At 49.2% G+C, this 23,331-nt stretch overlaps 10 protein-coding genes and 1 non-coding gene across 11 annotated transcripts; 5 read left to right on the top strand and 6 right to left on the bottom strand.

Annotated features, from left to right (window-relative positions):
* Positions 1–1,540: 1,540 nt before the first annotated feature.
* Positions 1,541–1,622, bottom strand: BT62DRAFT_t100. The gene has a single exon. It is a non-coding gene; the product is annotated as a tRNA-Pro (tRNA).
* Positions 1,623–2,078: 456 nt separating this feature from the next.
* Positions 2,079–3,335, bottom strand: BT62DRAFT_897349 (NAD(P)-binding protein; the record flags this gene model as incomplete). Its single annotated transcript, XM_043183298.1, has 5 exons — positions 2,079–2,232; positions 2,280–2,449; positions 2,505–2,688; positions 2,736–2,884; positions 2,940–3,335. The coding sequence occupies 5 exons, from the start codon at positions 3,333–3,335 to the stop codon at positions 2,079–2,081; spliced, it is 1,053 nt and encodes a 350-aa protein (XP_043038946.1).
* An 827-nt stretch (positions 3,336–4,162) lies between these two features.
* BT62DRAFT_933272 (uncharacterized protein) lies at positions 4,163–4,683 on the top strand. Its single transcript, XM_043186520.1, has 3 exons — positions 4,163–4,179; positions 4,236–4,259; positions 4,310–4,683. The coding sequence occupies exons 1-3, from the start codon at positions 4,174–4,176 to the stop codon at positions 4,439–4,441; spliced, it is 162 nt and encodes a 53-aa protein (XP_043038945.1). The 5' UTR covers positions 4,163–4,173; the 3' UTR covers positions 4,442–4,683.
* A 963-nt stretch (positions 4,684–5,646) lies between these two features.
* On the bottom strand, positions 5,647–6,476 carry BT62DRAFT_1007196 (uncharacterized protein; the record flags this gene model as incomplete). Its single annotated transcript, XM_043177324.1, has 4 exons — positions 5,647–5,945; positions 5,990–6,005; positions 6,045–6,305; positions 6,351–6,476. The coding sequence occupies 4 exons, from the start codon at positions 6,474–6,476 to the stop codon at positions 5,647–5,649; spliced, it is 702 nt and encodes a 233-aa protein (XP_043038944.1).
* Positions 6,352–8,194, top strand: BT62DRAFT_994904 (alcohol dehydrogenase superfamily protein; the record flags this gene model as incomplete). The annotated part of the gene is given in 9 exon segments (XM_043190490.1): positions 6,352–6,483; positions 6,537–6,574; positions 6,632–7,144; positions 7,195–7,343; positions 7,397–7,536; positions 7,556–7,581; positions 7,636–7,805; positions 7,857–7,998; positions 8,120–8,194. 7 exon segments carry the CDS (start codon positions 6,746–6,748, stop codon positions 8,192–8,194), a joined length of 1,101 nt encoding a protein of 366 aa, XP_043038943.1. The 5' UTR covers positions 6,352–6,483; positions 6,537–6,574; positions 6,632–6,745.
* Positions 8,195–9,818: 1,624 nt separating this feature from the next.
* Positions 9,819–14,058, top strand: BT62DRAFT_195052 (uncharacterized protein). The gene is made up of 11 exons (XM_043180007.1): positions 9,819–9,944; positions 10,000–10,073; positions 10,131–10,167; positions 10,221–10,255; positions 10,305–10,744; positions 10,885–12,468; positions 12,574–12,691; positions 12,766–13,071; positions 13,137–13,265; positions 13,331–13,387; positions 13,511–14,058. The coding sequence occupies exons 5-11, from the start codon at positions 10,305–10,307 to the stop codon at positions 13,826–13,828; spliced, it is 2,952 nt and encodes a 983-aa protein (XP_043038942.1). The 5' UTR covers positions 9,819–9,944; positions 10,000–10,073; positions 10,131–10,167; positions 10,221–10,255; the 3' UTR covers positions 13,829–14,058.
* A 286-nt stretch (positions 14,059–14,344) lies between these two features.
* On the top strand, positions 14,345–16,283 carry BT62DRAFT_1007194 (uncharacterized protein; the record flags this gene model as incomplete). Its single annotated transcript, XM_043177323.1, has 11 exons — positions 14,345–14,586; positions 14,642–14,777; positions 14,844–14,934; positions 15,033–15,136; positions 15,175–15,222; positions 15,282–15,433; positions 15,484–15,509; positions 15,565–15,682; positions 15,740–15,901; positions 15,952–16,059; positions 16,115–16,283. 11 exons carry the CDS (start codon positions 14,345–14,347, stop codon positions 16,281–16,283), a joined length of 1,356 nt encoding a protein of 451 aa, XP_043038941.1.
* Positions 16,284–16,875: 592 nt separating this feature from the next.
* BT62DRAFT_994901 (alcohol dehydrogenase superfamily protein) lies at positions 16,876–18,388 on the top strand. The gene is made up of 5 exons (XM_043190489.1): positions 16,876–17,386; positions 17,451–17,599; positions 17,650–17,833; positions 17,898–18,067; positions 18,148–18,388. Exons 1-5 carry the CDS (start codon positions 16,988–16,990, stop codon positions 18,302–18,304), a joined length of 1,059 nt encoding a protein of 352 aa, XP_043038940.1. The 5' UTR covers positions 16,876–16,987; the 3' UTR covers positions 18,305–18,388.
* Positions 18,389–19,833: 1,445 nt separating this feature from the next.
* BT62DRAFT_933266 (uncharacterized protein) lies at positions 19,834–20,146 on the bottom strand (the record flags this gene model as incomplete). The annotated part of the gene is made up of 2 exons (XM_043186519.1): positions 19,834–19,902; positions 19,925–20,146. Coding segments are annotated over 2 exons (291 nt in total), but the record flags the coding sequence as incomplete, so codon positions are not given.
* Positions 20,147–20,739: 593 nt separating this feature from the next.
* On the bottom strand, positions 20,740–21,243 carry BT62DRAFT_897540 (uncharacterized protein; the record flags this gene model as incomplete). Its single annotated transcript, XM_043183306.1, has 1 exon — positions 20,740–21,243. A coding segment is annotated over one exon (504 nt), but the record flags the coding sequence as incomplete, so codon positions are not given.
* Positions 21,244–21,640: 397 nt separating this feature from the next.
* Positions 21,641–22,705, bottom strand: BT62DRAFT_1007191 (uncharacterized protein; the record flags this gene model as incomplete). The annotated part of the gene is made up of 2 exons (XM_043177322.1): positions 21,641–21,733; positions 21,791–22,705. 2 exons carry the CDS (start codon positions 22,703–22,705, stop codon positions 21,641–21,643), a joined length of 1,008 nt encoding a protein of 335 aa, XP_043038937.1.
* Positions 22,706–23,331: the final 626 nt, after the last annotated feature.

Here is a 23,331-nt window from a genome sequence, read left to right as displayed (position 1 = left end):
ACCATCATCTCCAGCAAGCCCCTCAGCCACACATGACACCCATTCCTTGTTGAGTATCCATCAAAATCTGCCCCTTTCACAACCTCTATTATCCTATCTCTTTCCTCTTGACTGAACTTGCCCAGAAAAAACAAAGTGTCTGGATCCTGCATCAGTCAATGAAGATGTGCAATGGGGGACTTGAAAGTGTAATCTCCTGGGATCCCAATGAGCTCAATGACTTGTATGACACAAGCCTAGTTGAGGGTACCATTGTTCCAGTACATCAAGATGTGGTGCTCAATGCCATTGTAGGAAGATCCAGCACCTTCAATGAAAACCTCCTTATCTGATTCATTGTCAGGCTGGACACTATACACATTCAGTGTGATGTTTTGAAGGGCACCCATGAGCATGAGATCCAATGAAGGCAAAATGCAGGTAGTGGATAAAAGACTGTCAGCAATTGTGGATGCTGCTACAATGGTGGCATCAATCAATAGAATGTGACATTTGCACTGGAAGTAGTTCCAATGATCAGTACAATGAGTGGATGTTATATTAATATTTCTATGATGTTTAGTCACAAGAAGAGACACATATTTAGGAGCAAAAGGGAAGGGGCCCTAAACAGCACATTATGTCCAAACTAACTGACAATTCTTTCTGTCACTCTTGTATTGACCATAATACATCTCTGCCATAGGACATAGTATACCATCTAACCTGATCAATGATATTTATATGGTATGGGCACAGTGGACATGTTAAGCCCAAGTGACATGTGACCTAAACATGTGATAAACAGATGCTGTACTGAGTTTGTTCAGTCACACCTGAGTTTACTATATGTGTTAACTCAGTGTTGTGTCTCAAGGCCAAAGACAGTTGGCTCAAGATAGAATGGTGAAGAATAAACTTTAGCTCAAAGCTGGAGATATACAGTGAGAGCTATACTACTTATATACTGTTTGTGTCCTGGTTAAATATATACCTACCAATTGTGCATTCCTATGCTACAGTGCTCATTGTCCTTGAGCATTGCTACTACCTACAAAAGAGTATTGTTCATCATCAAGGGGCTTGTCATTGTTAGAGGACAATGGCTGACTCTGCCTATTATGGTGACTAAGCTTGTCCCATGGTCCTAAGTGCTGATGTTAGATGCCCTGACTAAGGAAGATAGGGGTTAATCAAGAAAGGAAATAGAAAAATCATAACAGGACATCCCTAACAATAATGAAGGTATTTTTTGTCAGAGGGCCAGAAGGGGCCTAGTTTACAGAGGAAGATCATGTGCTCATTGCAAGTGCCCACACTCACCAGACTCATTTTGGTATTGGTATAGGGTAATGCACAAAACCTAGGTTCCAATACATGAAGGTAAATTCCAAGAGTCAAGAAAAAAACTGCCATTACCATGTGCCACTAATCCCCTTCGAGCAAGGTCAGTATAAAACCATAACTTACACCTTCTAGATGTTTCATGCACAACCCTAGCATAACCTTAGCCAAGTTTCAAATTTCACATTAAAAGGAAATTACCGCCTCTAGACTGGAAGAACACCCGCAGGATTTGAACCTGCATACTCACAGAGTAATAGATTCCTAATCTATCGCCTTAACCACTTGACTACAGTGGATGCAACAGGTGTTCCAATGATGATATCTAACATGCATACGTATCCATGGCTTCCTTTCAGTTCATTGACTCAAATCTACCATTTGTAGCGAGGGAGAAGGAGGTGGGACAACTCACTGGGTATTGATGAGGTCATTTTTTGGTCAGAGGTCCGAAAGGGGCGTAGTCTGTAAAGCGACGTTGTTGGGGGATCCGTGAATAGCTAGCATGAGTGGATGGCGGTTTGTGTCATTGCTGGAGGTTAGTCACAAAGATGGTCGAAGGTAGATGAGTAACCCAATTGTTGTTTGTAATCGTGAATGAGATCTGACATATTGGCGATTGCGTCGCCGAGAGAAGGTTGGAAAATCCTTGGATTCCTTTTCAAACTTCTTATTTTGATTGATGCGTAAAAGGGCCATTTCTAGCTGCTCTCGATAATGTTGTTTCTTTTTCGTTTGAATAGTTGCAACATGGACTAGGTACAGACACGGATCACGATCTTCCCAACGTGTTTTTGGCTCTCCATATATGCGTATGCTTCAGCAGCCTCCTCAAACGAGAACACCTTGTCAATCACTGGGCGTGTCGACTCTGGACGAGCACGTAAAAGACCGTTAATCGACTCCAACCTACATAAGAATTAGCATCGGAAAGGGAAAAGACAGACCATGCTCACTGTGCAAGAGAGCCACCCATAACTCCACGTAGAGTGACAGCCTTAAGGATACATGGAGCAATAACGTTCATCAGGGGAACGGGTGTCATCGAAAGAAATCCAATCAGATGAACGTGTCCCGCATAACGTACAGCCGCCATCGATTTCTCGAGAGTCCCAGGTCCTCCAACCTACAGTAGCTCCAAAGTCAGACAAAAGAAGGAACAAAGAGTAGCCGCACAATACCTCCAAAACATGATCGACACCCCTTCCGTCCGTCAGCCTAAGCACTTCCTTGTCCCAGTCGGGCGTCGTATTGTAATTGATTGTGTGCGCAGCGCCGAGTTTCTTGACGATAGCCAGCTTGGCATCGGAGGACGACGTTGCGATGACAGTGGCTCCAGAGGCGATAGCGAATTGTAAACCAAAACTACTTTGATCAGAATAAAAGCATTGAGCCAATCAGAAGATGCATACAGGGACACGGCGCTAGTTCCAAGGATGAGAACAGTATCGCCTGCTTTGACTGGGCTGGGACCCATGAGAGCATTGTACGCTGTCACAGCAGCGCACGGCAGCGCCGCCGCTTCTTCGTAAGACAGATGTTCCGGAATAGTGACCAGTGACTGAAAGCCAGTATGAGCGCTAGCATAAGGAAGAGAATCACATCAAAGTCCTCACATGAGCTGGGAAATCCTTGTATTCGGCCAATACGCCATGAATTTCCCCACCAAGCGCCGACTCCATTGTTCTCGGACCGGCTTCTCCATACAAGTGGTCTATCGTAGTATTGGCGGAGACTCTGTCGCCAATCTTCCACTGGGTCACGTCGGCACCGATTGCGACCACCTCTCCAGCCATGTCGGAGCATGGAACAAGGTTATCGGCTACTTTTCTTTGGTATCGACTCGAGGAGATATCCAGGTCCCGGTACTGGAGCGACACAGCATGTATTTTGACAAGGACACAGTTGGACTTGAGTTCAGGGAGGGAGATAGTCTGCAAGGTGAGATTGGTGTGGGATCCAAGAGTGGGGAAGTAGTACGAGCGTATGGTACTTGATATCTGCGCAGTCATTGCGAAGGAGAACGGGTAGGCAGATGAATAACCATGTCCATGTTTTATAACTCCGGCGACAGGAACGAGGAGAAGATTCGCGGCCGTGATGATTTCGAGACACACGCGTAATCCACGGAAAGAGGCTAAGCAATGAAGGGCAGAAGCGACGCGTAAGTGGAGAAGCCGAAGAGGCGTAAGCCAGGCAGACCTAAAAATAGAGTAACTATTCAGTATGTATAAAGTTTGAAGGGGTTAATAAATGAATCACTTCATCATTAGAACGTCTAATATTAGTCGGCCAATGCATGAGCACAAAGTCCGATGGAGGCGCAAGACGGTCATGGGTAGCAGATGAACGACTGTTGGCAATTGCCGGTGCTGGTGTTGCTGTGGCATCAGTCGACAGAGCATGACATTCGCACCGTAAGACCTAATAATCATAGAAGTGAGCGGCCATTATATTATCACAAGAAGAGACGCATATTTAGAGGGAACAGGAAAATCGAACGCACAGAATTATCTCGATTTAAACGCTCAGGTAAATGATGTTCAACGCAGATTCCGCCATCCGCGATTCTCACTGCACGTCCCTCAAGGAACGATATCAAGTCAGAACAATCTGACTACCGGGACCCTGTCTTGACAGTGACCCAAGTTCGGACCTAAGTACAGACGTAGCTCATAAGAGGGACCATCTGTTCTGCCAGGTCTACCAGAAAGAATCAACAGAGATTCGCAGGACTGGAATAATGTTGGACTCCTTGATGTTATCGGTCACTGATACAAGTGTGGAGACGTCATGTCATTGGCAAACGTCTCCCGCTGGGTCGCGGTCCAAGATCGAGCACCAAGACCCATGCCTCTGCGATGGCGTCATTCAGTGTTTTTGCAGCTGTTGTATTGTGTGTGGTGACGTACCTCTTTCAACAGAACGATGTCGTCCTAATGATCCTTCTTTGCAAGTAATTCATACTCAGAATTGATTTGCTCACGATACCAAGATCACTACGCAGCATGGTAGCAACGCCGTCGTACCAGCTTCCGGAAATGGCGGAGGAGTCGGAGGCTTGGACGGTTCTACTAGAGGGTCAATACCCCGTCTTTCCGATGGTACGTCCACATAGGAGATCACATCGCGAGCCAGAACAGCTGACGTAGCTGAAGGAAAGAAATCCGTTGTACTTACTCCAGTATCGCACTTCCAAGATCGGGTGATATTGTACATGAACCGTGGATGAATATTGCAGAGGATTTTGACTCCGGAACCTCTGGTAAGTCGGCCGTTGTCACCAGACCTGTATAATGGGAGAATTACAGTGGATTGGATTGAGGAGAACGAGCATGTGGCACAGTTTTCTGATTGATGTTAATTGCCTGAAAGAAGGAACACAAATTAATCCATCGTCTACAGCAAGATACGCGTAGTGTCACGGCTTCTATTTGTAGCTCAGTTATCACTCACTAGCGTAGGAGCTGGAGCGTGTATGGTGCAATGTCAGTCTAATAGCTAAAGGCAGATATCGAGTGACTGATACGGACGATTAGAAAGCGCAATACGACTGTCAGAAGGAATCATATTATCTGAGACTCGCAATATGGGAATTACTTTATGAGTCATGAACCAACTCCTGAGAATCGGGTAAATAGTAAAAGGGAGCTGATGGCAGGAAGCAAGAAGCGAATGTGATCTTATCGTCTAACCTTGCCCTAAAGTTCACGTGATCCCGACGCGTCCTTTTTTTCAAATTTGGTTTCGAACTTCCATTCTTGGTTGTTTGCTATTCTCCGCCTTTTGTTCCGCCCCTCACGAGGCCTCTCCGTGTATTCAAATCCAAAGTGTAACACTGTACTTGGTCTCCGGCTCATCAAGGGCCCTAGTCTAGTACCTTCAAGACTCGTGGTGAGCAAACTAGAAGCTGTTTTCCTGACATCAAGTCAGCTAATAGAGAAGCGGGCCACTTTATATCCTCTAAGAGAATTAAATCCGCGACACTCTATATCCATCATAGACCCCCCGAGAAGATAAGGACATCTCTCAGGCACTACCCAGTTCGGCTGTATCCCTTGGTGCAGACAGTGGTACACCATTGAAGGTGCGATGGCGTCCGCGTACAAAATCGTCTTGCTGATCGATGAAGTCTTCAGTTCGACCATGCTCTCCTTCTCTTGAAGGCCGTGATCTATCAGCCTATCAAAAGCTCGCAGGATCCCAGCTTTGGTAGGGTCTGTACTGCGGCAAACATTCTCCTGAGAGACCATAAAATCTGAGAAGGAATGGAAAATAAAACGAGTTGCCCACCAGTTCATGTAGGAGTAGGGAACGAGGTCGTCAGTTTCTTTCCGAAATGGAGATACGAGGATTAAGGAATGGAATAGTTTGGGATATTGAAGTGATGTGGGGGACGAGTAAGATTAATGTTTTCGAGGCGACCGTATGGATGTCCCACCAAGACGGGTTTTTTTTCTCTACGAGAACACGGGTCATTACCTCTGTCTCGTCTATGCGTATGATTCCGGCTAACCTCGCGTGGGAGATAGCCCGCGACGACATCTTCCACTGTGGCTGTATGGCCAAGATTCGGTGTAGCTTGTAGGTCAGGGACATGATGGCGCTTGCGGAATAACCAACTAAGAACATTTTCCATCAGGTAGGTGTATAGATACTAGCATACGTCGTACAGAAGGATCCTGAGGTAAGTCATATCATTTGAGCATAGCACAAGGAACGAAAATTGGTTCATGAGTCATGGGATTTTTGCTAATGGCTACTACAGCTGACGCGACAATGACCATCGCAGGACCGGGTGACCGGGTGATAGCTATTTCAGAGAACTTGAAACTGTGCGTCACAGCTTTGCGGGCATGACGGGTGGTAATTGCAGGAAACAGCTCCAGTAACTCTACTCGCATAAACAAATTTCCAGCGACATCGTAGACCGCGGCCCGCGGTCGTGAATCAAAGGTGCTAATCGGTGGCTGTGCGACCCCCTAAAAGGACGCTGATCGCAAATTCCTCCTTTCTTGGACTCGTACCACCATCTCCGTTTCTCTGTGCGCGAATTCCTGGCGCTGTCGTTTCTCCTTCTGCATATTTTCTTCTGAGAAATAACTCCACAACACGCGTCTTCGGTATCCTGGTTTATTAGTCCAATGGTTCATTGTTGAGGTGATTTGCAGCCTTGTTTAAGATCCACAGCAATAAAAAAACAAACCGAATAGCTCCCGATTCCCGCCGTTGTCGCGCAATGTGGGATTTGGTACGACGTCGCGACGTTGTTCCTATTCAAAACTGGTTTTCTGATGTTCTTTCGCAGGAGCTGGAAATATCTCATCTTCGCGTTCTCACAATCGCCATAATGACATCATTTCCAGACCAGTTATAAAAGACTGGGTGGATTACTCATCGACCTTCTTACCAATCCTCCACAATGGCTGCCCAGATACCAACCACCGCACGCTCGTACTACTTTCCCGCGCTTGGATCCTACACCAATCTCACTTTACAGACTACGCCCCTCCCGGCTCTCAAGTCGACCTACGTTCTCGTCAAAATCCACGCCGTGTCGCTCCAATTCCGCGACCTCATGATCGCCTTGAACAGATATAGTCATGGTAACCTACCAGAGAACCTCGTCCCATGCTCCGACATGGCTGGCGAGGTGGTCGCTGTTGGTTCTGACGTGACGCGCTGGGAGGTTGGCGATAGGGTCTGCGCCAACTTTGCGACGGACCACTTGGACGGAGATGTCAATGCTGAGACTACCAAGTCGGCTCTTGGCGGAGGACAACATGGTGTGTTAACAGATTACAGGTCTTTCCCGGATAATGTAACTTTCATTTTTTTTTTTTGATTCGTCCTACTCATACGGTATGTCAGTCTCTGGTCAAAATCCCCGGGCACTTGTCCTTTGAAGAAGCTTCGACGCTGCCTTGCGCTGCGCTTACTGCGTACAACGCACTCATGGGACCGAAGCCGGTCAAAGCAGGAGATACCGTCCTCGTTCTCGGAACAGGTGGAGTGTCCATGTATGTATGTCTCTCCTTCGCTCCAATGTTCCTCTTCTGATGGTGTTATCTAGCTTTGGCTTGCAATTCGCCGTCGCTTCTGGTGCCAACGTGATTGCTACGTCTTCTTCTGACGACAAGCTCGAAATTGCAAAGAAACTTGGGGCCACGCACACCATCAACTACAATACGACGCCCGATTGGGACAAGGGAAGTGCTGAGGCTCACCGAAGGGAGGGGTGTTGATCATATTTTGGAGGTATGCTTCTTCTTGAATTACATTACATTTCTTTCGCACTGATATATGTATTAGGTTGGTGGACCGGGGACATTTGAAAAGTCCCTGGCGTCGGTACGCTACGCAGGATACATCCACATCATTGGTTCTGTATCGAAGAATGCCTCTACGTTGACGAGTGTCATTGGGCCGTGTATCGGGAAGGCCATCATCCTTCGCGGAATTCGGGTTGGCTCTGTTGCACAGTGAGTTTTGGGATTCGCCCTTTCTCTTCTCTGAACGAAACGGATGTGTAGGTTCGAGTCGATGAACCGACTCCTTCGTGCTCGGCCCGAGCCGACGAGGCCGGCTGTAGATAGGGTGTTTTCGTTTGAGGAGGCGGTGGATGCGTATGCGTATTTGGAGAGTCAGAAGCATGTTGGGAAGGTTGTTATTAGGGTTAGTCAGGGGTTGGCGTAGTATGTCGTTCCTTCCTGGTTATGTTAACTTTTTGGCGGCTTTTCTTTGACTTCGTGTGTGCTTCCGTCGATGAGAGTTGACCCTGAACCGGACCAAACAGAGGATCCCAGGGTACGGATTCGCTCGTTGGGTTATGGTATTGATGTGGAATGGAGTGAACCCAGAGACTGAATGAAAGGGTATCAATGTATGAACAGTTCGGACATTTGTGTAAATTAATCTCTCCGCGACTTGTCCAATTTCGAATACGAATCTCATAGAAGCTAGTAGCATTGAAAACTAGGGGCATGGCGGGTACCGGATCCTTGCCCCCGGGGGTATTACGGTTTGGATCTGCTGACGCCGGTCCGCTCCATTGTCTTCCTCTTACCACGAGGTGCCAGTAAATGCGAAGCTGCGGGCAACTACAGCTTTGGCACCGCGTCGAGCACAATAGTACGTTTGGCTGTCAACGTTTCAAGTCCTCATTCATCTACGACTTCCAGCAGGGGACGGATTGGTTAAAGTGTTATGTTGGCTCGACGTTTCGGGTAGAAACAAACAGGTAAGTAGGTGATAACATGAATTAGATCGGAAATTAGTGATGCTTTTCCTCCTCGAAAAACAGGCGCATGATCCCTCGATCCCTGCATCTCCAACTTCGTGCCCATCTTGGTCTGGGGTCGAGGGGGACAATCTACGAAGGGACAAGGAGATGCGACGAGATGTAGTTGTCAGTAACAGGGTTATCTGTGCAGCGATTGGGTGGTGCGGTGTGGGGTGACTTGGGAATCGATGTGTCTGGATTCATGATCCTTCTCATCCATCCATGCATGTGATATCTGATCACATGCAAGGATGAATGAGAAGGATTGTGTGTGTGAGGATTGGGTGATCTTTGCGCCGGTTGGAGGAAAAGATTCAGCGATACCTTGATCTTGTATCGATGCTCATGTGTACTTGGAAACCATGATTGGAATGAAGGCACCCTTATATCTGCCATTGAGTGCTAGACCCTTGCAAAGCTGAGCTCCAAATTATCGTGCTGCACCCAACGGTGAGCTGAATTGGGGCGTACTGACAGGACACAGAAGAAAAGGCCTCAAGTATGAGTGCTGTTGGGTGTCTTTAAGAAGATGAAAAAGCCATGTTAATATTCGCTAAATTTGAGAAATACGCGAGTCGCGACTTATCGTCCTGAAGAAAACATTATTTAGTCTTGGAGTACACATACTCTGTTGGAATCTGCAAGAGAATTCGAGCAATCCGGCATTCCGGCATGCTGAGTAAGGAAAGAATCCGAGGGAAATTGAAGAAATTAGGTGCAGTCTAGTATAAATATGAGGGGAAACTCCTCAGGAGTTTGTAACCTAAAGGTCTTACAAGCATGTACTCTGGATACAGTCCAAATCTCAACATACTCCAACGCAAATCAATCGTTGTGATTGAGGTACCAAGGCACGAGTCAGAAACCTTGATTGTGAAGCCGCTCGTCGCACAGGATCATCCTATAATAAGCTAATGCGGGTCATTTGTTCGGCTCCGCAGGTCGAAATGAACAACCGGGCGGAAACAAATAACCCCGAGTCTCTGTATGAGTAAATCCGTTCAACGTACAGGACTCGAAATTATTGTTCAATACCTAGATTCACGTGAGTGAGGACCTAAGAATTGACAATTCCGCTTATTTTGAACATATACTTAGCGTTTCTTGGACTGTCGGTATTACATTAACTTTTGAAGATGAGTTCATGGCCGTGCGATTCTCGGAGACGTTGCTGAAAACGGCAGGACCCTGGTGCCACTGGCATCACGTGATGACTAGCCAGTCTGGTCGCGATTTCTTCTTGGACTCAAACCATCATCTTCCCCTAGCAGCAGGGCACGAAATACATATCAAGTGCACGAATAAAGGCAACTCTTTGAAGCAGGGGTACTACCGCAAGGTACGTAATATCGTGATGGACGAGAAAACGTTAATGAAAGGATCGTTTGATGTAGATCTTGACTATACATTGCACGAATTCGAGGCACCGCGAGACTCGAAAAGATATATTCTGAGTTGAATTTTTACGGTGCGTCAGCATTTCAGCCTTCGCTCGATGCCATAATGCTTAATGGATTGTTGACAGCGGATACCTCGGTTCAGTGTACGATACCGTAAAGCAGGCGCGTAATTCGTGCCTTTGAAGGCAGCAATTGGGAAGCTGAGCGAACTATAGGTTATTGGATCACCACGGGAGACAGCAATAAGAAGGTGCGTAGTACCTCGATAGCGCAATACTTGTCAAAATGTGTCTTCGCAGATGCTGAAACCGCGACAATCTGGGATCCCCACTCCCGGACGCGCGCGCTCCCTGTCTCGATCCCAATCATACAGCCACCTACCGACGGCGCACGAGGATGAAGAGCTATCTCGTGCATTTGAGGACGTTATGCGGGGGAGACCACCGAGCATCACTTCTTACCCCACCACTACTGCGCCGTCACGGGCGAAGACACCGGTCTCGAAGGCACCAGGGAAGCTCACTGCATCGACGAGCCGACCGCCGAGTAGGACCTCTGGGCGACCGCCGTCCAGCTTGCATACTTTTGAGGAAGGCGATAAGGTGCGCATCGAGAGCCTGGGGTTTGAGGGGACGCTGCGATATGTTGGGGAGATTGAGGGCAAAGCGGGGCTGTGGGCTGGCGTAGAGCTCGCTGGTGGCTTCGCTGGGAAAGGGAAGAATAATGGAAGTGTTGGGGGGTGAGTACAAAGGATCATATTGCTTTTCTTTTCACTTTCAACACCATTTTTTTTTTTGGTGATTTTTTGTCTTTCCTTACAATTTATCTTTCGCCGTTTGTTTGCTTTTCTGTATCTGGATGGCTAATACGCTTTTTCAGGAAGCAATACTTCACCTGTCCGCCACAATGCGGCGTTTTCGTCACGACAACAAAACTCAGTACAGCTACCGCAGGCGTAACGAAGAGACCGCCGTCAGGGCTAGCTGGGCGAGCGACGCCATCTTCATCCGGAAGACCGCCGTCTTCGCTGGGAGGACGAACTACACCTTCGATCTCGAATGGCAAAATCACATCTGGGGCCAATGGTCGGGTCACACCATCTATATCGAATGGAAGAGTCACGCCATCGATGAGTTATACAAGAAAACCGGCGGTACCAACGATTGCACCAGCTCCACGTCTACCTAGGAAGAGCATCATTAATACTGTGACGCCGACACCCGGCACCAGAGCCAGTAAATATGCCGGCATGACCGCTACGCAACTCCGGAGTTCGCCACAGAAGATCGCTTCGCCCAGTGGTATTGGCTTAGGTTCTCCCAGTGGAATTGGAAGGAGCTTAGCGTCCCCTAACAGGTCTATTTCGGCTGTAGGCGGCACGCCATCTTTGCCACTTACCACTCCGAAGCCATCCGGGAAGAGGCGAATACCCAGTGGTGTGGCGATGCCCCCTCCACCGTCACCAATCAGGTCTGGATCTCCAACGAGGAGTATTAGCGTTGGGAGCACAGCGTCTCCATCTCTCAGTATCGATTTAGATGCTCGAAGTCGGGATATACAAGCGCGTATAGCTGAGATATCCGGGGGAGGTACTGGGAAGGGCTTGGACTCGCCGTTTTCGGGGTCGTTGAAGACTGAAATGCTGCCGCCAACTTCAAGTCCGAGTACATCACGTACTAGTCCTGTCCCTAGACGTTCGATGGGTCTTGGGCTGACACCGTCATCTCCGAGTCTGAGAAGGTCGAAAGATCCTGGTCCTGCTCTTCGTCCGGAATCGAGTATTTCGATGAGAAGTGACGGAAGGGTGGAGGCGCTGATAGATGATAATGAGCGTCTTCGAGCTGATGTGGAACGGTTGAAGGTGGATTTGGCGAAATTGGAGAGCGAGAAGACGATGAAGGATGAGGAGAGGCAGGGGTTGAAGCTGGAGGTTGAGCGAGCGAAAGGACTGAAGGAGGAGGAAGAGAAGAGGCGCGAGGAGCTGGAGAGTAAGCGAGAGGAGCTGGAGACGAGACGCGAGGAACTGGAGAAGCGAGTGTCAGAGCTCGAAGGTCAGATACGCGAGAAGGACGCTGCTGGTGATGCCCACGCGAGAGCACTTGCTGATTTGGAAAGCAAGTATAAGGAGGGCGAAGCGGAGGGTGGGAAGCTGAAGAAGGCCATCCTGGCTTTGGAGGAAGAGCGGCATGACTTGATGAGTCAAGTGGACGAGCTTAGGGAGGCTGGACAAGAGACGATTGCGCTGTATGAAGAGCGACTCCGGGCGACCGATGTGCAAAAGTACGAGATGCAAGACCGACTTGCCGAGCTGGAAGCGCGTGTTCCTGCTGCTGCTCCTCCGGCCATTACCCTCAGCGCTGGGCAAGAGATCGACAACGAGACGCTGAGGGACCAGGTGCTGCACCTACAGAAGAAGATTGCGGGTCTGGAGGATATGGTCGAGGATGGGAGAGTTGCTGCTGAGCGCGAGGAAGGGGCGTGGAGGGAGAGGATGAAGAAGGCGAAAGAGGAGAAGGAGGCGATGAGGAGGGAGCTAGGGGAGGGTAAGAGGGAGGCGGGGCGGGCGAGGGCGAGCGAGGATGAAGAGAGAGGACGGAGAGGTGAGGCTGAAGAAGCGCTGAGGGAGAGTATGGTTACTTTGGAAGAAGCTAGGGCTGAGCTTGAGGGACTGAGAAGCGAGTTTAACGTAAGAGCCTTCTTTTTATTCGGTTGTGCTTTTTCCGTGTGTTCAAAATTTTTTTTTCTTCTTGTTAACAGCAGCTTAATGGTCTCGAAGGCAAGGAGGAGCTTGCGCGCAAGAACGCGGAGCTGCAGCAGATTGCGGAGGAGCAGGTCGCCCAGCTGGGTAAGCTGCATCAGCGGTTGGACGACCAGGCTGTGGAGCTCGAGGCGTTGAGGAAGAAGGTTAACCGAGAGGTTGTTGTTACGTCGTCGAAGAGTGAGATGAAGAGTGCGCAGGAGGAGATAAGGGGTCTGAAGCATATTGTGCGGGAGCTCCAGGCTGAGGCGTCCCGGTTGGAGAGCGAGAACAAGATGCTTATCGGGGAGATGGAGGAGTTGCGCCAGGTGGGTTGGGATCCTGGTATGTATGAGGTTCATACCCCAGCTGATGAGGGGTTTTTTTAAAATAGGAGGTCAAGATCCTGGAAGATAGCATGGATAGAGAAGAGGAGGGTGCTTTGAGTGACGATGCAGATGTTGAGGATTTGAGGAAGAAGCTTGCAGAGGCTGAGAAGAAGAATTTGAGGGTTGCGAGTGATGTAAGCGGGGGAGTTTCTTTTTGGTGGGTGGATTGCATGCTGATTGTGGTTTTTTGGGGGGACAGCTCAATAAGGAGATCAGCGAGCTGGAGGCTTTGGTGGAGAGTAAGATATATCGGGAGGTGAGCGTGGTTTCTCTTCTTTTTGTTTTTTTAGGATCCCCGGCCAGTCGGAAGCTGTCTTCTCTTCGAAATCCTACGCTCGTCTTCCCTTTGTATTTGTATGCTTACCACAAACTCCCACAGGACGAACTCGAACAAGAGATTGAACGCCTTAAAGCCAAGTTGGCGAAGAAATCGTCTTCGTCCTCAAAACACAGCGACACTTCGTCGATACGCCGTGTCCCCTCTACGTCGAGTCTTGATGCCAGTGTCGTTTGCGAAATCTGTGAACGGCCTGGGCATGATATCTTCAGCTGCGATTTGTTGAAGGGGGATGCTCCCGCTCCTATCAATGGTACGGGAGGGTCGATGAATGGGGGGAACAAGAGCTTGTTCTGCGAGGACTGCGAAAGCTATGGGCACCTGCCGGTGGATTGTCCACATTCTATGGATGTTTTCTGAATTTTTTTCCATGCCAATATTTCATCTCATTTTTTTTTTCATCATTGATACCCATCCACATTCATTTTTGGTTCCCATTTATCTCAACTCATGTGTACACAGTATCACTCTCGTTTGTTTCGCTTTCATAGGTGCTTTCATTTTTCATTCCGGATATGTTATTCTTTCTTTCTGCCCATTTTCTCTCCTTTCGGTTTCTGTTTCGGAGTTATAGGTATCCGTATACTCACAACTTATGTAGGTACTAGAGCGGTATAATGGAAATAAAACAGGGTCTAGCTGGGAGCCGGGTACGAGGCCACGAAGTCCTTGCTGTCTATCTTTTTTTTCTGACTCTTCTCTTCAGAATCACGGGGCCAAAAGGTTCCGCACAAGTCTTCTTGATGCCATGATTCCGCTACCAAGGCCTTTGGAATCACTCATAACAACGACGAGACCGAGTTCTCGTCATAGCACTCACACTACTCAGAATCCCAACCCAACATTCAGCCACGCTGTCACCATGATTATAAAAACATGAGCGTCGTTCTTCGTCTGCCTACCGTTTTCTTCTTTGGATCCCCCCAGAATGACTGTGCAAATGCCAACCGCCACACGCTCGTACTACTTCCCCACTCTCGGATCCTACACCAATCTCACCTTGCAGAGTACCCCTCCCCCCTTCCTGCGCTCAAGTCTACCTGCGTCCTTGTCAAAATATATGCAGTGTCGCTCCAGTACCGTGACCTGCTTATCGCATTGCTCGATAACCTTGTCCCGTGCTGCGACATGGCTGGAGAGGTGGTCGCCATCGGTGCCGACGTGAACCAGTAGAAGGTCGCTGACAGAGTCTGCGCCAATCCTACGATGGACTTTCTTGGATGGAGACGTCGATGAGGACACGTTGGACAGGGCGCTTGGTGGAGGCCGTCAGGGCGTGTTGACTGAATACAGGGACTTCCCAGCTCATGTGAGAGGGCTTTCGCTGTGATTCTCTTTCCCTTATGCTCGTGCTCATTACTGGCCTTCCTTTTAGGCACTGGTCAAAATTCCGGAACATTTATCCTACGAAGAGGCATCGACATTGCCTTGTGCTACTTTGACGGCTCTTGGGGCGACCCAGGCCGGTCAAAGCGGGTGATACTGTTCTCATCCTTGGAACTGGTGGGGTGTCTATGTATCTATCTTCCCATTGACTCAACGCTTTTTGTTCTGATCGATGTAGTTTTTGGTTTACAGTTCGCTATTGCCTCTGGAGCCACTGCCATCGCAACGTCGTCCTCTGATGCTAAGCTGGCTATCGTCAAGACACTCGGCGCTGCGCACACGGTCAATTATAATATGACGTCCGATCCGACTGGGACAAGGAAGTGCTCAGGCTGACGGACGGATGGGGTGTCGATCATGTTTTGGAGGTACCGTGCGGCTACTTTTTGTTTTCTACCCTTTTCTGACTTTGTGGAGCATATTTTAGGTTGGAGGATCTGGGAAATCGGTAGTGACTGGACACGTTCATATGATCGGATTCGTTTCGCAAAAAACTACTATTGCGCTAACGAACATTATCGGTTTGTGTATCCGTAAGGTTGTCACTCTACGGGAAGTTCTGATCGGCTCTCTCGCACAGTGAGCTATGATTTGTCTTTTTCCTTTCCCATACTAATTCATATATGTAGGTTTGAGTCGATGAACAGTCTTTTACGTGAGTCGACGCGTCCGGTGATCGGTGATCGACAAGGTGTTCAAGCTTGAAGAAGCCGTCGATGCATATGCTTATATGGAGAGCCAGAAACATGTTGGGAAGGTCCTGATCCGTGTCTACATTGTAACTATTCAAACTAAGAAGAAACTGTGTTATCTGGAGCAGCCACAATCGTAATGCGATCTGTGGATATAGTTAGACTTCTTTGCCTTTCAGGCTTCAACGATCAGAAAAGGAATCAAGGAAACATCTGTCCTTCCCCGACGCAGTGGTCGTCATGTCACTGGAACTGCGTCGTGGGGTTCGCTAGAATCCTGGCCCCCGAGTGCACGTGACTTCGCCGCGTCTCCCAACTCCTTCACGATCTCCCTGGTGATCATAATTCATATTGAGTAATTAATGGATTATTCATCTATCTTTCAACACACACACCAGCTACCAGCTACGACACGCTCGTAGTACTTTCCCGCTCGTGGATCCTACAACAATCTCGTTCTACTTCCATTCCGGCTTCTGAGCCACTCATCAAAGTACATGCTGTATCTTTGCAGTGCGCTGGAAAGTCGATGACAGGGGGGGAAGGGGGTACGCTAATTTCTCGACAGACTTCCCGGATGGCCAGATTTCTTGGATACATCACTCGGAGGAGGGCTGCATGGCGTGTTGGCCGAATACAGGGATTTTCCAGGCTGCGTGAGGGGCTTTCGCACTTGGCCGATACGCTGTGGTGTTTTCGATGCCAGACACAAGCCAGTTAACCGCGATCGTCCTTAGAACTGGTGATAATTACTCAACGGGTCCTATTCTCACTAATTTACTTTTTTTCAGTTCTCAACTTGCCGCCTGCCTCGTAGGCCACTCAGCCTATCGGCCTCCTCTGGGCTTGGTACTGTTCATATCATCCATTAGTCATGGAAATGTATAGTCTTCCGAATGGAAGGAGGGACCAATCATGTTTTAAAAGTACGGAAGATTGTTATCTGCGCGGTCCTAGAGATGGCTAGCAGCTGACTAGAGGACTCGTTACTAAAGGAATTTGTTTTTAAATCCGCCTGACTGTTCCTCTGTGCAGTGTTGGGAACGTCGTGATGGGTGTCGGTATCAAGTCCTCGTTTGTAACTATCGAAACCCAAAGGGGACCAATATAAACTGGAGGAACTAAACATCTGCAGATATAATTGTTACCTCGGCCCCACTCATAGAAAATGGGATCAAGGAAATAGCCGTCCTCCCCTGGTGCTGGAACCGTATAGGATGTGGGACTCGATGGTGACAAATCGCAGATGAAGTTACGGTAATCCCACCCTCAGGCTAATGGGCACATGATCACGGAGGATTCGTACCCGCGCCAACTCTTCGAATGCAATCGTCATCATGTCAGCATCTCCCTGATGATTATAAACAAGTGTATTACTCATCTACCTTCGATCGTCTTTATAACACCACAATAAACTCTCTATACGACTTAACCCCCAACAATGACAGCCCAGATACCAACTGCCACCCGCTCGTACTACTTCCCTACTCGAGGATCGTACAAGAATCTCGCTCTGCAGACTACGCCCATCCCAGCGCTCCGGTCCACAAGTGTCCTCGTCAAAGTACGCGCTGTATCTCTGCAGTACCGCGACCTCCTCGTTGCCTCCAATCGATACGGTATATCTGGCATAAAGGAGAATCTTGTCCCATGCTCCGACATGGCAGGGGAAGTAGTCGCAACAGGCTCCGATGTGACGCGCTGGAAAGTCGGCGACAGGGTTTGCGCCAATTTCACGACAGACCACCTGGATGGCGACATCACTGCTGAAATCTTTGATACATCCCTCGGGGCAGCGCTCCATGGCGTGTTGACCGAATACAGGGATTTCCCAGACTACGTGAGAGTTTTCCGCGGTTTATTGCCAAATGTATTTCTCACTTACCCGAGCATTGGATCTCTAGTGTCTGGTCAGGATCCCCGAACATCTATCTTACGAAGAGGCTTCGACTTTGCCGTGTGCTGCTCTGACGGCGTACAACGCACTTCTGGGTCCCAAGCCGGTCAAAGCCGGTGACACGGTTCTCGTCCTGGGAACTGGTGGAGTATCCATGTATGCATAATCAATTTTCTAAAAGGATCTTCCCATGACGTCTATGTAAGCTCTGGTTTGCAATTCGCCATCGCTTCCGGTGCTACCGTCATAGCAACCTCCTCCTCTGATGCCAAACTCGCTATCGCGAAGAAACTCGGTGCAGCCCACACCATCAATTACAACACGACGCCTGACTGGGACAAGGAAGTTGTCAGACTCACCGAAGGAAGAGGTGTCGACCACATCTTGGAGGTCAGGATCGATTTCTGTCTTCCTGTTTTTTCCGCTCTAAAACGCTTCTCACCCCCTATCTTAGGTTGGAGGACCAGGAACTCTTGAGAAATCGATCGCTGCTGTACGCTACGCAGGCTACATCCATATCATTGGATTCGTGGCAAAGAACCCGGCCCCGCTTACCAACATCATCGGGTCTTGTATCGGCAAGGCCATCATCCTTCGAGGAATTCTGATCGGGTCTGTCGCACAGTGAGTTTGTTTCCTCCCACCGTTTTGTCCCCCTCCGCCTCCTTCGCTTATAAATGGTTTTAAAAAAATCTTTTCCTTAGATTCGAGTCGATGAACCGGCTCATCTGTGCTCGGCCTGAGTTGACGCGCCCCGTTATTGACAAGGTGTTCAAGTTTGACGAAGCCATTGACGCGTATGCTTATTTGGAGAGCCAGAAGCATGTTGGGAAAGTTGTCATTCGAGTTGCAACAGTGTAGAAAATGGTGTAGGAAGTCATAGTAATTGTCTGATCAACGATGTAAAAGGATAATAAAGGTGAAGTGAGAGTCATTATTGACAAGGGCCTACGAAGGTATGAAATTGGAACGTTCTGGAGTATGAAGAGCATGCATTACCGCCTATGGAATGCCGAAACCAAGATTTTGCGATGGACGTTGAGTTTAAGTTGCGCTTGGCCCGTCGGCCCGATCACCGGTCTATAATTCCCTAGAAGCTAGTACCACAATACTACCACGCTATTCTGGAGGAAGGACTGCCGGCTCCTTGCGGATGACCATTGATTTTTTTTCCCGGCGAGTGATCCATTCCTGCACTATGAACAGCCCGCTGAAATAGGGCCTTTTGATTATCTTCAATGACTTGACGAAATTGGCCTGGTATCATTGGAAGGTCTACTACTAATGCATACTCAGGAATGGTCATAGAACAGTTACCTTTACCTGTGGCAATGTTTTGTCTTGACCCAGCTTCATGCTTCTTAATTCTCAGGACTTTTATATCTTTTATCTCAACCCTCATCTCTTGCACCTCGATCCTTTGACTTACGCTCTGACCGAATTTCCTGCTGATCCCCGGAAACAAAGGTAAATGAATGATGTTGTAAGAACTCAGTCTGTGCAGTAAGAGTAAAACGACTTTATTGGTAGTCTACCATACTTAAAGGAGCATTTCATTGATCATGACCAGCTCTTGCCTCTTTTTGCCTGTGACAGTATCCTTGCAGCGAAGAACACCATGGTAAAGATAGAGGTTCTGGTGTGGTGGTTCTGAGTCAAGATAAAATGATGATCGCCACCTGAACTTGATCCCGACCGATACACTATTCACTCGCCTGATATATACAATTTGGGGACCAATAAATCCTACAATGTGGGTCCATATGGGTGCACTGTTCCGATATTTGGGTGTGCGGACGGATCGGCACCTGAGTCTACGGTATACACATGGATTGTTGTCAGTGCTTGTATGGAAGGGAACCGTTACGTAGAGGAAGGGTCTGATCCAGACGACATGCCCTTGAGAACGAAAAGTGTAGCTGGGGCCCGTCAGGCCTGGGCTTCTCGTCATACTGGTCAGCCTGTTGGTTGTAGTTGATACATCAGCAGATGCTCCGCACATCCTGCCTTTTTCTTTAATTAGATCGTAGTGCTGATATTACTGTAGTACCGGCGCAGTTACGACTCGCAGCGTCCGGTGTTCATGCGGCGGCACGATAGATGTCAGATTATGGATATCATTGGATAAATAACCGGTGATACATTCGTTCTATCCAAATCTACGTGTTCGGTTCTAGTACCATGAGGAAATGCTATGCCGTTTCATAAATGCAACAAAAACTTCCACAACCAATGCCTTTAATTCATCCACCATACTGAACATCTAGGCTCTCTTAGCAGAGCGTGTGCCATCTTGCGGAAAGATCGTCATCCTCAAAACAAAAGGGCTCATCCAGAATGAGCGTCTGCAAGGTTGTGCCACCCTCAATGGCTTCGCTTCGAGATGTGACCATCCCAACGATGATATTGTTGGCATCCTCAAATTCAAATGTCGACCCTCTCAAGTCTATCCAGCATAGCTAAGGGACCAACCGTGAAAACTGTCTTCCTTCCGAGCTGGAGAAAGACATCATCGGTCGTCACCTTGCCACCGAGTTTCAGGTTCCTCAGGAACGGGGTGTGCTTCAATAGGTGCGTCAACATTTGATTGTCGAGAGCCATTGAATCTTCCATCTGTATACACAGATACTCCAACACCGGCGCAGTCTCTGTAGTGAATTCCGGTAAAACGATACTATCATCCTCTCCTGGGTCACTGATTCCATCTGTAACTGGAGGAGCCCCGGCAAAGCGAGTCTTGAAAACAGTTCAGCTATGGATCTCTCGACATTCTCGGTTATGATCAGCGCCTGAGGATGGGCGTGCCAACACACGTCTGCCGAAAATCTGCCATACACCAAATTTGGCGCTTTTTGTAAGAGGGCGAGGGGCTGCATACTGTTCCCCTGTAACGACACTTTGGTGATTTGTCCTGACAGAAAATGAAATAGGTCGTGAAAGAGAGTCCTCCCATCCCATTCTGTGAGTCCTAACTCTTGTAACTGCGGTGCAAAGCGGAATGCTTCGATCATGGCTATCGGCTCGGTTTCTGCGTCTGGTTCACCATGTAGGTATACAGAAAGCGAAGTAAGGGCACTCAGTGAACCGGAAATGTTGTTGAAAATGCGGAATGCGGAGAAGGAAAGACCGACGAAGAGTGTTTTCCAGCGGGGAGAGGTGGAGAGAATTATGGGAAGAATGGGATCGTCCGATGTATCCTCACTACTCTCGATAGCGACAGTAAGGTGGTGTGTACCGGACCTTCCCAAATATGTTCCGAGACGGAATAATGAACGTGTGTGGCCCTGGTATCTGTGAAGTTGGAGCCGGACGAATGACCAGAGACTAGGTGTAGTCAAAGCAGCTTGTCGCCATCGAGATGAGACATAGGATAAGTTCCACGGAGAATTCGTGACGTTGAGGGAGTCCAGCAATGAAGTATCCGTGTCACTATCACTGGACTGTAACAGCTCGCTGTCCGGAAGGATACATGAAAGAAAGATGTAGCTCAAAATCTCGGGGGGTAAACGACGGACGGGATTCAAGACCAACTTCGAGTCGGCGATGTGCTTGACCGCCCGGTTCTGCTCTTTCAAGAGTGAGTCGAGGGTATTCTGGGTTTGTGATATACGTTGCTGGAGGAAGGCGAAATATTGCTCTCCCTCACGGATAACGGCTTCTAGTTCCGCACGTTCGGCACTTACAGGAGCGTCATTACAGGCAAAAAAATCCTGCAGTCGAGCGACGGAGATCCCATTGGGAAGGGGCTTTTCAGATGGCGCGAACCCGCACTGAGGACACTGAGATAGGGTTGTGATCATAGTCATAGTTTCGTAGTCTGAGTCAATGAAGCTGAAGAATATCGACATTAGACGTAGCATAGAAAAACCCAGTCAAAGGCACCTTTTGGCCCGTTCTCTTGTGATATTGTTATCTGAAAATACATGATACCGCAAACATGTCGACTTAAGAGCAGGCCAACTGAGTTTAGAAGCAGCATTCGCACTTAGCATCTTCTTGCGGATCGACGCGTTTTGGAATGCCTTGATTTTGGCCATTGCAGCCGCTTTTCGCTGCGTAGACTAGTACATCATTTTCTACCGCTAATCGCCCCAGAGTTAATTGTCCTACTGTATAGATTTATCATGTCCGCGCATCACTATTAATCAGGAAGCAGTAAATCCTAGATAACGTTAACATATACAATTAATAAAATATTTAGAAAGGAGTTGAGATGAGATCCCACAACGACACACAAATGTCAGAGCAGAAGTCGACGTTAACAGCAGCAGCAAGGTTCTTCTCGCCGGTCTAACACCATTGATAACACCAACAAGACGGCGACCCGCTCGCTCTGCAAACATGTACGTCCAGCCCCCCCTCCATCAGCATCTTGAGAGTACAGGGGTCCCCAATATCAAGATAATCATAATCCGCCATCCTCGACCACGAAAACTTTCTCAACTGCACTCCTCCTCCTCCTCCAGCACGACGCCGCGACCTGACCATCTCCACCAGCGCCGCGCCGCCGCCCCCCTCCACACACCACCCCTGCAGCACCAGCACCTCCAGCTTCGGGAGGAGCACGCACCCCCCCTCGCCTCCGCCCCTAACGGTCAGCGCTGCGAGCGCATCCCGCGAGATGCACTCCACCGAGCCCGCGGGGAACCATCCCGCCTCGCGCGGCGTCAACTCCTGCACCGTGAGCTCCCGCACCCCCGTGAACGCGGGCAGCGCGAGGCATGAATAGAACTCGCTGCCCTGCATGCCCGTGCGGCGGAGCGTGATGCGCTCCAGTGTGCACTGGGCGCGGGTGAGCCATGCCGCGAAGGCGGCGTGTGGCCAAGTGGGGGTGGGGCCGGACAAGAGGTTGATTGAGAGGGTGAGCGAGCAGAGCGCGGGGGCGTGGAGCGGGGCAGCGAAGAGCGCGGGGAGGACATCGCCAGAGAGGGTGAGCGCGAGGGCGGCAAGGCGGGGTTGGGCGATCGTGTGGCCTGGTGGTTGGTGTGGGCGGACGTGCTGCTCGGTTGATGGGTCGAGGCGGTGGAACGCGGCGCCGTCGACGCTTATGGTGCAGCGCTCGAGGAGAGGGCATAGCGCGAGGAGCGCGAGGCAGGTGGAGATGTAGCTGAGGTTGTTGAGTGTGAGCTCGGTGAGGCCTGCCCAGGGGATGCAGTAAGGGTCATCGAGGCATCTGAAGATGCTGATGCCGGCGACGGCGAGGCTGGAGAAGGTCGGCGCGGAGGTGAGGTGCTGGAGGGCACTGGTGAGTTCACGCGTCATGATGGTTGGCGCACTGACGGGATAGAATAGGTACACAGAGCGCAGGTCCCGTGGGACGACGTTGTTGTGCTCCGCGAGGGCGCGGAGCACCTCGTCACAGCAGAAGTGGAGAGACGTGCTGCCACCTGTGTATATCGCATAAGCAATTGACCGTCGTACTCAGTCTGGCCTATTATCCACTGCGTAAAAGTAACCTGCCTGCAACAGGTTATGAGCCCCACGCTTTAAGGCCTATTTCGAGTTTTTTTTTCCTTCACATCTTGCTTGTGCCCTGCTATCTCTCCATCAGTCATTTCACTACTGAAACGATATCACCACATACATCATGCCATCCTTCGACACAATCAAAAAAGGCTTCGACAATCTAAATGCCTCCAACTATGGTGAGTGGGAAGAAAACATGTCGGCCCTACTCAAAACTCGCTGCGAGTACCTTATCACCATTGGCTGTGACCCTGAACCGGAGTTTGCAGACCCCGAGAAGCCAACATATCAGGAGAGGAAGGACTGGAAGGACTGGAAGGAGACTCAGGTATCGGCTGCTGGCACAATCTACCTCTGCCTTGATGAATCCCAGAAGGCTCATGTCAAGAGCTGTCTTGACGATCCAGAGAGGATGTGGGACA

Source organism: Guyanagaster necrorhizus, assembly GCF_019112545.1.
Source record: "Guyanagaster necrorhizus MCA 3950 unplaced genomic scaffold BT62scaffold_15, whole genome shotgun sequence".
Taxonomy (NCBI): Eukaryota; Fungi; Basidiomycota; class Agaricomycetes; order Agaricales; family Physalacriaceae; genus Guyanagaster; species Guyanagaster necrorhizus.
The sequence above is the reverse complement of the archived record's forward strand: the minus strand, read 5'-3'. Positions and strand labels throughout refer to the sequence as shown.